This window comes from Priapulus caudatus, unplaced genomic scaffold (genome assembly GCF_000485595.1).
Source record: "Priapulus caudatus unplaced genomic scaffold, Priapulus_caudatus-5.0.1 Scaffold217, whole genome shotgun sequence".
Classification (NCBI taxonomy): Eukaryota; Metazoa; Priapulida; class Priapulimorpha; order Priapulimorphida; family Priapulidae; genus Priapulus; species Priapulus caudatus.
Window position 1 is genome coordinate 27,175 of NW_014577278.1, and position 12,599 is coordinate 39,773.

Genomic DNA, 12,599 nt, shown 5'->3' on the forward strand with positions numbered 1-12,599 from the left:
GTGTGGATGAACTTCTTGAAGATACAACAAAAACAACTAGCACACTTCCAGAAGAACAACAGGCTATGGAAGAGCAAAGACAATATTACCGAGCCTGCCTCTACCTGTGAGGAACCAAGAGGAACAAGTTGCTGAAATACTTTCTTCTGAAGCACAAGAAGAACTAACAAAGGCTGTAAGGCAGGACCTCTCGAAGATACAGTTACAGGGCAGAGAAAGTTCCGCGAGAGAAACAAGACGCTGTAGAAGAACTAGCAGCAACTGTTGATGAGTTCTGCCTCTACCAGTGACGAACCAGAAAAACAACTTGCTGAAAAACCTTCCTCTGAAGCACAAGAAGAACTAACAGAGGCGTAGAGGCGGAACCTGTCGAAGCTACGTTAGAGAGGCACGAGAAAGTTCCGGAGAAGCAAGCTATAGAAGAACTAGCACCAACTGTTGATGAGTCTGCCTCTACCAGTGACGAACCAGAAGAACAACTTGATGAAAAATCTTTCTCTGAAGCACAAGAAGAACTAACAGAGGCTGTAAGGCAGGAACCTCTCGAAGATACAGTTACAGGGGCAGAGAAAGTTCCGGAGAAACAAGACGCTGTAGAAGAACTAGCCGCAACTGTTGATGAGTCTGCCTCTACCAGCTGCGAACCAGAAAGAACATACTTGCTGAAAAACCTTCCTCTGAAGCACAAGAAGAACTAAACAGAGGCTGTAGCAGGCGGAACCGTCGAAGCTACGCGTTAGAGAGGCAGAGAAAGTTCCGGAGAAGCAAGCTCTAGAAGAACTAGCACCAACTGTTGATGAGTCTGCCTCTACCAGTGACGAACCAGAAGAACAACTTGATGAAAAATCTTTCTCTGAAGCACAAGAAGAACTAACAGAGGCTGTAGAGGGGGAACCTGCCGAAGATACGGTTAGACAGGCAGAGAATGTTCCGGAGAAGCAAGCTGTAGAAGAACTAGCACCAACTGTTGATGAGTCTGCCTCTACCAGTGACGAACCAGAAGAACAACTTGCTGAAAAACCTTCCTCTGAAGCACAAGTAGAACTAACAGAGGCTGTAGGGAAGGAACCTCTCGAAGATATAGTTAGAGAGGCAGAGACAGTTCCAGAAAAACAAGAAGCTGTAGAAGAACTAGCGCCAACTGTTGATGATTCTGCCTCTACCAGTGAAGAACCAGAAGAACAAGTTGCTGAAAAACTTTCCTCTGATGCACAAGAAGAACTAACAGAAGCTGTAAGGCAGGAACCTCTCGAAGATACAGTTAGAGAGGTAGGCAGAGTGTTCCAGAGCAAAAACAAGAAGCTGTGGAAGACCTAGCGCCAACTGTTGACGAATCTGCCTCTACAGTGACGAACCAGAAGAACAACTTGCTGAAACCCTTCTCTGAAGCAGAAGAAGAACTAACAGAGGCTGTAGAGGAGGAACCTGTCGAAGCTACGCGTTAGAAGCCAGAGAAAGTTAAGGAGAAGCAAGCTCTAGAAGAACTAGCCACCGGCGACTGTTTGATGAGTGTTAGTTCTTCTTGTGCTTCAGATGAAGGTTTTTCAGCAAGTTGTTCTTCTGGTTCGTCACTGGTAGAGGCAGACTCATCAACAGTTGCTGCTAGTTCTTCTACAGCGTCTTGTTTCTCCGGAACTTTCTCTGCCCCTGTAACTGTATCTTCGAGAGGTTCCTGCCTTACAGCCTTTGTTAGTTCTTCTTGTGCTTCAGAAGAAAGTATTTCAGCAACTTGTTCCTCTGGTTCCTCACAGGTAGAGGCAGGCTCGTCAATATCTGTCCTTTGCTCTTCCATAGCCTGTTGTTCTTCTGGAAGTGTGCTAGTTGTTTTTGTTGTATCTTCAAGAAGTTCATCCACCCCAGCATCTGTCACGTCTTCCTGCTCTTCAGAAGGTACTGCTTCGGCAACTTGTTTTTCTGGTTCTTTACTGGTAGAAACAGCCTCATCTACAGCTAATGATTGATCTTCTACAGCTACCTGTTCCTGTGGACCTGCATCAGTTGTTTCCGCTGTTTCTTTGATAGATTCTTCCACCACAGCCTCTGTTACCTGATCAGCAAAAGGCACTGGAAGAACTGATTTGCCTGGCTCTTCACTAATAGCACCAGAGTCACCAACAGCCGGTGGTTGTTCTTCTAGAAGTTCCTGTCCCTCTGGAACTGTATTAGTGGCTTCTGTTGTTTCTACCAGAGGTCGGTCCACTACAGCCTCGGTAACCGTTTCCTGATCATCAAAAGGTACCGTTTCAACATCTTGTTTCCCTGGCTCTTCCCTTGTCGATGCAGACTCATCCACAGCTGGTGCGTGCTCTTCCACAGCTTCTTGTTCTTCAGGAAGCATACCAGCTGTTTGTGTCGTATCTTTAAGAGGTTCATCAACCCCAGCATCTGTAACCTCTTCCTGCTCTTCAGAAGGTACCAGTTCAGCAATTCGTTTTTCTGGTTCGTCACTGATAGAAACAGCTTCAACTACAGTTGCTGCTTGTTCTTCTATAGCTACGTGTTTCTCTGGAACTACATCAAATGTTATCTTTGTATCATCGATAGGTTCTTCAACTACAGCCTCCGGTAGCTTAACGTAATCATCAGAAGGCAATGTTTCAGCAACTTGTTTCTCAGGCTCTTTGCTGATCGATGCAGACTTCTCAACAGCTGGTGCTGGCTCTTCCGCAGCTTCTTGTTCTTCAGGAAGCGCACCAGATGTTTTTGTTGTATCGTCAATAGGTTCATCTATCCCAGCCTCTGTAACCTCTTCCTGCTCGTCAGAAGGTACTGATTCAGCAACCTGTTTTTCTGATTCAGCAGGAATTGTCTCAAGCACACCTTTATCTGGTTTTTCAGTAAAAGAAACTATATCTTCGGGGGCTGCGAGCTCTTCTTCGCAGACTGTTTCGTCTGCTGATGCCCCGTCAGTTACGTCGCCTTTATTCTCAAGAGGTTCATGTTGATCAGCCTCGATAAGCCCTTCCTGATCTTCAGTGGACAGTGTATCAGCTTCCTGTTTCTCTGGCTCTTTCTCAGCCATGACAGGTTTTTCTGGAGTTGGTACTTCCTGCTCTATGGTAACATGCTTATCTGGGGGAGTACTAGCTACCTCTAGTGCTTCTACGAAACGTGCTTGTTCGACTGTGGCAGCGGGTTCGTCTGTCTCTCTGACCTGCTTTTCTGATTCTTCACTGATAGCAACGGCGTCCTCTCTACCCCGCAGTTCCTCTTCAACAGCTGCCGGGGGTTCCTCAGACACACCGTCTACGCATGATGATGTTTCCTCAAGATGTTCTTTTTGGCCTGTCTCAACGAGCACATCTTCGACATCAACAGGGACAGCCTCAGCAGCTTGTTCATCTAGTTGCTTGTCGGCAGAAATAGAGTCGTCGGTAGTTACTGCTACTTCTTCCATAGTCTCCTTCTGGACATCTGGAGCTGTAATAGTTTCTGCTGTTGCGTCGAGCAGAGGACCTCCCTCGCCCGCTTCGAGTAGCTGTTCCTGATCATCATCAGGCTTTATTTCTGCGACTTGTTTCTCACTTTCTTCACTGACAGAGACAGATTCCTCTACTTTCTCATCGACCCTCTCTGGGGCATCAATTACAGCTTCCTTCTCTACAATGAAAACCTGCTGTGCTTCGGGTTCTTCAATAAAAGAAGCAGACTCCTCTGCCAGCGCGACCTCCTCATACATCAACTCTTGCTTCTCGGAAGGTGTACTAACCACATCAAGCGGTTCTGCTTGACCAACGTCGTCAACATTGACAGCTGATGGTTCTTCAACCTCAGCTGATGCTGCCTCAAGAGCATGTTCAGCCGGTTCTTCAATTATTACTACAGCCCTCTCTGTTACAACATTTTCTTCGATCGTTTGTTCCTTTCCCTGAAGTGTTTCAATTATTTCTGACGTATCATCAAGACGTTCTGATTCACCAGCGTCAGTTCGTTCCTCATGCAGCTCAGAAGGCAATGGCACTGCATCCTGCCTACCGGATTCTTCCTTATCGGACAGAGCTTCTTCAAGAACAACCACGTCTTCCTCCACACCTGTCGGTTTTTCTGGTGGAGCTACCTCGGATGTTTCTGCCGGTTGTTTTTCCTCTACTGGCTCAAATGGTTTGTCTTCAAATCTACCAGGCGATATTTCGTCTCGCTCTTCCACGGATGCGTCAGCTATGGTCGACATTTCGTCAGGAGTCTGAATTGGTTCTTCCTTTTTATCGGAGAGCTTTGTGATTATAATCTCCTCCTGCACAAATTCGTCCACTGATATTTTCATTTTAGGTTTTTGTGGAGAATCACGTGCCGATACATCCTCATCTTGTTTTTCATCTGCCTTATCATCGCCAGCAACCTCATCTGGGAAGGGCCTAGCGGCTTTCAGTTCCTCTGAGAATACTGGCTGGCTCTCAACCGTTTCAATCGTTTGTTCAATAGTGATTTCATGCGCTACAGGACTGCCGAGTTCTTCATCAGAATATGGCTCGCCTATCTCGATTTCCTGGGTAATCTGCATGATCACATCACTATCTGCCGTGTCAGTGACCGCAGAGGGTTTTGCATCATCCTGCGTTTTGAATTCAGAAGACTCGGGTGTTTCAGTTATATCTGAACTGGGACGCTCATCGACCGGATCCTGTTTTTCCTTAGACTCGGGTTGATAATATGCCTCAAGCTGAGATAAAAGGTCATCAAGTTGCGTTTGTACAGTGAGAGCAGTTCGTTCCTTGATTGTATCATCTTCTACCGTTTTTTCTTCCTCTATAGACTTGCTTACAGCTGATGATACTGGTGCTTCCTCCTCATGAGATTGTTTTGGTTTCGTTACTATTTCTATAACTTCAGTGACTTCTGTCTCGGTTGTTTTCACCGTGCGAGTACTCTTCTTCGACTCTGACGCATCGTCAACAGGTGTCTCGGTCATTTTATTTTTTTCATCTGTCTCGTCGATTATCACAGGAAGTTCAGGAGATTTCGTTCGTTCCTGCATTTCAGAAACGAGCTCGGCTAGCTTTTGTTGTATGACGTTTTCAGCTATTTCTGGTGGCGGGGATACCTCTTCAGGCCGCTCGTCACCACTACCAACCACAGCTTGACTAGAATACTCAATACTATCAGGAGATTTTCCTGTTTCATCTCTCTGGTCTATCACAGAATCGCTTAGCTGCTTCGTAGGAATATATTCGGTTGCGATTGGTTTTGTGTCATCGGCTGGCTCGGACTCTTCTGCTGCTGTGAAATCTGACTGCAGTTTTTTAGTTTTAGAAACTTCTGTCTCGATATGTTGAAGTGCTTCTCTGATGGCTTCCTGTGTTGCACCCATACTCACCACTGTTGTTTTGATTGGTTGCCACCAGGTGAAGTAGGTTAACACATGAAATAGAGAAAAGGAAACAACGAACGTTTTTGGAAAGTGATAGCATAAGAAATATATATGCATATACATAGTATACACATATATACGTACATATACGAAGGTGAAAGCATATAAAAATATTTATACATGAAATTTACTACATCAATATTAGCATTGTCAATTTGTTAAAATGCAGAAGCAGAAAATGTTAGTGACATCAAAGGTATATTAACAATTTGCTGGGGGTTATGATGTATAACTACAGGACATGACTATAAGACGGGTTATACACTATTAGTCAAGACATCCAGTAAGGATAATGTAGCAACCAACCATCAATGGTATCAGGAACTCTTATTTATCGGTACTATTTGTACTTTCTGATACCCTTGTTCTCTATGATAATACATTATCTTTTCACAGTGTCGTCAGAACTGTCCAATTGTCAAGCCATTAGTGTTACATCAGTTCGAAACAGACACGGCACCCTAGCCCGTGTGAGACAACTGTCAGGGATTGTTGTGGTGAAGAGTATCAAAGAGCTACAGGAGAAACTAGTTAAACATGCGTTTCAGAGAGACATCAGCTTAGAGGTTTACCGAGATAAACTACAAGAGCTATAAGGTTTGAAATCACATGGGAAACACGAGTATACGACACGGAATGCGTCATAGGAGACCTGGAAGGACAGATTAAGAGTGTTAAGAATAGGTGCGCAATGTCTGTTTGGAACTTCGTTGGAAGTTAGCATAGTCGTTCCATTAATATCCAATCAGTGATTCCCCATCTCTGATGTCACTAAAATGCGATAGAGCCTGGTAATACAAGATACTGAAAAATCACACTATGAAAATACATAACCGGACGATGTAAAACTATAAATACAAACGCATCATAATAGTAATAATACAAAACATGCAAGGGAGATTTTAGGGAACTACATGCCGGTGAGAAGGAGAGGAGCACGATTCAGCACCTTTAGTTAGAATAGAATCAACAATGGCAACGCATGGAGCATTTATTACAGCACCTGTCAAACCACACACGTTTTAGTATTCTACATGCGGATCTATCTCGCAATTGGTAGTGTGTTAATTGGCTCAGAAAAACGCTAATTTCAGCTAGTTATAAAATTAACAATTTCTCGTTATCTTTTTACAATATTTACCTATCGCAAAATCGCACGTGTCAACAGCAACTGTAATCGCGAATTAGTTAACGTTTAATACCAGCTTAAAGGTTACGATTAGTAGTTTATCATCATTATACCTAAGCTACTACATGACACGGACTGTAATTTCTATTTTATTAGTTTTCAATGCGTCACTGCTGGTCTATAGAATATCAAACACACTTATAGATACATAAACACTTATAATTATAATGTAAAATATTTAGGCAATACGTCTTATCACAGTTACGTTTCAGTGACAAGTAATAAAAATTCCGAATATAAATAAACTGTATCAAAACGCATCACAACCTCAAATATTAATGTGCTTAAATATGGAAATGCACGAATCAGCGCATGAAAACACGACACACTTCTCAATTTAGTTAAGCAGCGTAGATAAATCACAGTATCAGTTTCAACTCAACCATATCAAATGCTGCACTTTTCTGAACCACACTTTGCATTCCGAGCAATGCATGCATATTATCACGAGCGTATAAAGAAACCCTTCTTAATACGCTCTTGATATTATGACAGTTCGCAACGTAAAGTTACCGAACAGCAATCTCTCTCAGATGATGAGAAAAACTATGCTCATCGTATCAAGAACACGTAAACCCCTAGAACGAACAGCGATAACAATCATGCGTCAATTTCTAACGTATTAGAGTCAGAGTCATCCGACGCAATTCATCTCTGGCTGTGAGAATCAACGATTAGTATATATATACGCACTGCTAGCTCTGCTCAGCAACGTGACACAGAAAAACGGTTGGTCTTATTGAATCCAGCATTGATATTGATAATAGATATAGATTATTGTTGATGAACTATGACGGTGGTCACACTGAGCGAGCGTGCGTCTGAAACTAAGGAATGATTTTCAGTTTTTATCATTGTTCGCTCTAGTGTTTACGCACTCTTGATTATGTCAACTCGATGCAATCAATCAATGCAATTAGATTATACCAAGAGTCCATAATAGAAAATGGTTTCTATTATGGACTCTTGATTATACATATCATTACTACGATGTTAACCTATAAAACACACTTGTGAATGACCGGATTGTTAGGGTACAAAATAGTTGACTTATCTCGATGGGTATTTCAGCGTTTCATCATGCTTGGGTTATTAGAGTCAACGTGCGTGCGGTTATTTCACGCTAGATGCAAACCAATACGATCCGACTGGTTATATTCACATATCACGCTCTCACCTTGCGGTTGGCTACAGACTTCGGTTATCACCTCTTTGATGGCTTCCTCCGTTATCACCTCCTCTTCCGCGTCGCTGGCTATCGGAGTGTAGAGTTCCTCCTCCGGTCCAGACGCCGTGTCCCGCGTCCGCACCTCCTCCGTTGTCACAACCACCTTCTGCGAGATCAGCACGCCCTCCTCGTTTACCCACTCCTCCGTCTGCACGCTGCAGTCGACTTCGGCGTGCTCCTTGGCCTCGGTCTCTGTCGATGCTTCCGTCGTGGCGACGTCCACCTCCGTCGCACGCTCGTGCGTGCCGGGTGACTCCGTCGCCGTTGCCGCAGCAACCGTTTCCGTGATTATCACTTCGGTGTAAGTATCCCTCGTCAGCGTGCGCTCGGCATCGACACCGGTGTCGGCGGTGTCCGGAGGCGCGTCGGGGCTGAACCCGCTCTCCAACGTCTCCACGACGACGGCAGCGGCAACACCGACGCTCACCTTCTCAGCTTCTTCCTTCGCGCTCGACCCAACGTCTCTCATCTCCCGCGCAGCCTCAGGTCCGCTGCCTGCATCCACCGTTCCTCCTTGCTCTGTTGCCGTGGCAACCTCGGCGGTGAAGAACGCCTCAGGGCCGCAGCCGGAGTCGAGCATACGTGCGACGCGGTCAGGCCCGGCCGCTGCGTCCGCCGTGCGTGCTTCTTCGGTCGCCGTCGCCGACTCCGCCGTCGCTAGGACCGTGGGACTCACGGCCCGGTCAGCATACTCGACTGTCTCCGGCCCGCAGCCGCTGTCCGTCATCACGGTCGGTCGGCCGCCGACGCCTGCCTCCGCCGTCTTCACGGTCGTCGTCTCAGAGCCGACGTCGGCGCGATGCGTCTCGTCTGCGTCACTGCCCGTCTCGATCGTGCTGACCCTCGCTGACCCGGTCCCCGTCTCGATCATACTGACCCTCGCTGACCCGGTCCCCGTCTCGATCATACTGACCCTGGACGACCCCGTGCCCGCGTCCGTCATCTCAACACAATCCGTGCCCGTTCCCGCGTCGGCTGTTGGGAGGGAATCGGCGTCGGGACCCGTTCCGGCGTCCGACGTCCGCGGAACGTGGTCGGCGTCGGTGCCTGTCTCCGCATAGCTCACCCGCCCCGATCCAACCCCTGAATCAACGACCTCTAGCAGCGGCGGACTCGTTGCCATGTCAACCGTCGTGAGATAGTCGAACCCACTCCTCGCGTCGATGTAGCTGACCCGACCTGACCCGACCCCTGTGTCAACGACGTCGGCTGTTTCAGCATCGACCCAGGCGTCGGCGTATTCGATGTTGTCGGTCCGACTCTCGGCCGTCGTCTGCGCAGACGCGTCGACGGACGTCGCGGGAACGACCGACGTCTCCTTCGTCGTCGTCGTCTCCGTCGTCGTCCACATCTCCTGTGTGATGATGACGTCCGCCTGCGTGCCGACCTCCGCCGTCATGACCTGCTCCGACCCGACCGACACGTCCGACGTCGCCATGACGTCCGTCCCGACTCCCACCGTCTCCGTTTTCTCCTGATCAGGAGTCTCCTCTGGGATGCTCTCTTGTTGTTCGTCGGCGGGCGGCGGCGGCTGGATGACCTGCGTGCGGATCTCTCGGATCTTGACGACGGTGGTGACGGTGCGCTCGCGCTGCGTCACCCGTCCGCGGTCGTTGACAAACTCTTCACGCTCGACCCGCGGCGCTGAAACTACACGTGCAGCGGGAATAGTCACTGAGTGCCGGTCGCCTGGTGCATGCGGTTACATGGTTACATCGTCCGCAACGTCGGCTTTGTGATTTATTTCATTATTTTAGTTACGTTACCTGAGATATTGCATTTTTTGGCATCAGCTTTGCAATTTTGAGATGCTTCGCCAGGCAGTTAGTTGTGGTTACGAGGACTGGTCACTTGACCCATGCTGCTCCACTGTTATATTGCCTGCCATTAGCATACTGGTATTGTGATGCTTTGCTATGGTGTTAGTAACAATGTCCGTTAGTAGAATCTCCTTGGTCTCAACCTTCGTGCTCACACAGATGTATCGTGATTTAGTGCTACAAAACAGTAAGCACTGTGGCAATTCAAAACTAACAGTTTTACACCACACTCTGTCTACATTAGACCGTGCATACGGTATTAGTAAGCACAAACAAAAAAGTGTTACGGATTTCGCCACATCGCATTCATCTAGGTCTAAGGAATTGCACCACTGGCATCTTTCTCAAGTGTCACACATCTACCTACAGAATTCTGGTGCAGCTTACGGCACAACTAATTCAGCAATATTAGCTCATTGAGTACAAACCTCGCTATGTAACAGATAACATAGACATGTTTAGTTACAATTCCGCAATCATTAAAACGCTTGTAATATTCCATGCACGCGGTCAGCAATCGTTATGAATCAAGTGCGTTTTATTACGATTTCTACTGCGATACATGAATAGGCAAACAACAAATAATCCTCTATGTCAGCACCGCTAACATAACATATGATTCGTGATGGTTTCTCTTGCATGCGTTTCAAAACAGTTCATCACGCATTATATGAAACATGCGATAAGTGATCAATGATTCATGGCTACATTTTCCATACGTGATTATTCCAAGTTGATTTCACCGACCACACACGTGACTTAGCAAGCAGAGTTAGTAGCACAACCACGCTTCGCTAAAATATCTTTCAGCTTCTATTTGGTTTCTATACAAACCATGCACATATAAACAATGCTACGTACGAAAAGTCTCAAAATTGTAAAACCTCTTCACTGCATAGGCATAACCGTCGGTATGATTACTCGTGCCTTATACATTTCGCAATATTGCTGTTTATGCATCAATTAAAAAAACATCAGTACATAATTTACATTACTTTACTTACTTTACTTTCACTTACACATACTTATTATGCGAACAGTTATCGTATATGCGGGTGGCACGTCACTGCCAATAAGGATTAAACACTGCCTGGAACATTCAATCACTAATAATAATAGTAATTATGATCTTCAGAACTGATATGCTATTTTATGGGTATTTGGCAAACGGATACATGGCATTGATATATGGGTCGGGCGGAGATGGAAAAAAGCGAAATATACTATTAGTACAGAAAAACACAGAGAAAGACACGAAGGCAACAGAAACCAGATGAGTACAGAGTAAAACACTCTGAGTAAGGAACACGAAGAACAGCTTAACATATCACACTGATAGACAGAGAAATATATATATATATAACTACCTAACACATATACATACCCACAAATAATAACAGAGACACACTGGTGGCAACACACACATATATGTGGCGTATTGATCTCATGTCGAAAAAGTTCTGTTAGCTGACTATATCGGTGTTAATAAGGTGTCGTACTTACGTCTCGTGTGTTTGGCCGTGAAAGCAAATCACTGTAGTAGTACTCAGTAGCAAATCATTGGCGATCAGTCCCATGCAAGCTCGTGTTAAAACACTCTCGTCTCGTCAATGCATTTTTTTGCGGCAAATCATTACTGTTTACACCATGCACGGTGCGATCAAGCGCAGGTACATGGCTACGAGAGCTCGCCATCGTACGGCACTTGGCATCTCGCCGACACACACACACGCAGATAAATAAATGTTAGTTGTCAGACAGGCGTGGTGTCCATGCACAGCGACTTGTCCTCAGCACTCACATATCCCACACACACACCAGCCCCATTTGCCACGTCATCTCCACACACTCACCCCACCTCACTCTTCGACCAAATAAATAAGAAATAGATAATCGTGATCCTGATATGGCTGCAGACAGTCACACCCCATTTTTAACCCGCTATTATGTGTTCTCAGTTATAATCCAAACGGAGCGTGGGTTTCTGATAAATGTAACAGTACTTAATCAGGTGATGCTGCTATTGGCACGACCAAAACAAGGCCACGATTCGAGAACCGATTTTCAGAACCGCTATCACGCTTAGGGGAATAGAGCATGTGGAAAGTAGGGCATATGCGACACAGTCTTCAGCCATACGCACAGAATCAAGAGTATTCTGCCGGTACCGGACCGGTCAGCCGAAAGCAATGGAGGGATGTGCCCTCAATGCAAATTTCACCCCGACCTTCACTCGACCTTCAGACTTTTCCCTGCAGTTGTTTTGCCCTCTTTTCATGCACGGAGAAAAACCTTATAGCCAAAGACCGTCAATCGTTAGCAGTTATACGCTTAGGTACTCATGGTTTTACATAAAAATATTTGACGTGACAATAAGGGAACTAAAATGCAACCGCAGGTAAAGTGAAGAGTCGAGCAGTTTCAGATCTAGCGAAATACAAAGCTATGTTGCTGGCGCCTTAAGCGACGTCTGGAGTTTGCTAGAACAACGAGCAATCTGATAATGCAAAGTGTGCAACGTTCATGTACCGTTATTCTCACTTGAGGTTAGAGTGTTACTAGCGCAAATATGCAGAGCTGTATGTGTATATATATATAGCACATAACGCCCACTGACGAGCCATTCATTCGATGTAAGAAACGTTATATTATGTTAGTTAGCATCAATTTAAACCAACTAAAATATGCTAGTGTGAGTAAAATAAAAATATAATGTGAAATCAAAGAAACAAACAATAACGTATACCACATGCATCAGTGAATGTAATAGAAATAAGATTTAATTTTAGAATTTCAGAGAAACATGTTAGCAAAACAAGTCATATGCAATTTAAGCTATAAGTTCCCCACCACCAATCTCATTACGATAGAAAAATTTATAACTACATTATTCATGATTTAGGACATACTGGCTAAACTCAGAAATAGTATTTATATTAGGTATGACATTAGTTACAAAAGGTGTTATATAGATGTAGAAAAGTTACAAACATA

The 12,599-nt window shown here is 45.4% G+C and overlaps 2 protein-coding genes across 2 annotated transcripts in view; one reads left to right on the forward strand and one right to left on the reverse strand.

Annotated features, from left to right (window-relative positions):
- Positions 1 to 1,317, forward strand: part of LOC106807468 (serine-aspartate repeat-containing protein I-like) — a 1,755-nt gene extending 438 nt beyond the window's left edge. The window contains exons 3-4 of the mRNA XM_014809801.1: positions 332 to 593; positions 712 to 1,317. Coding sequence (XP_014665287.1) covers positions 332 to 593; positions 712 to 1,317 — 868 coding nt within the window. The remainder of the gene's footprint in view (positions 1 to 331; positions 594 to 711) is intronic.
- A 124-nt stretch (positions 1,318 to 1,441) lies between these two features.
- The window catches only part of LOC106807469 (ankyrin-2-like), a 136,454-nt gene continuing 125,296 nt past the window's right edge, over positions 1,442 to 12,599 (reverse strand). The window contains exons 38-39 of the mRNA XM_014809802.1: positions 7,735 to 9,435; positions 1,442 to 5,316 (exon numbers count right to left, since the gene is read on the reverse strand). Coding sequence (XP_014665288.1) covers positions 1,442 to 5,316; positions 7,735 to 9,435 — 5,576 coding nt within the window. The remainder of the gene's footprint in view (positions 5,317 to 7,734; positions 9,436 to 12,599) is intronic.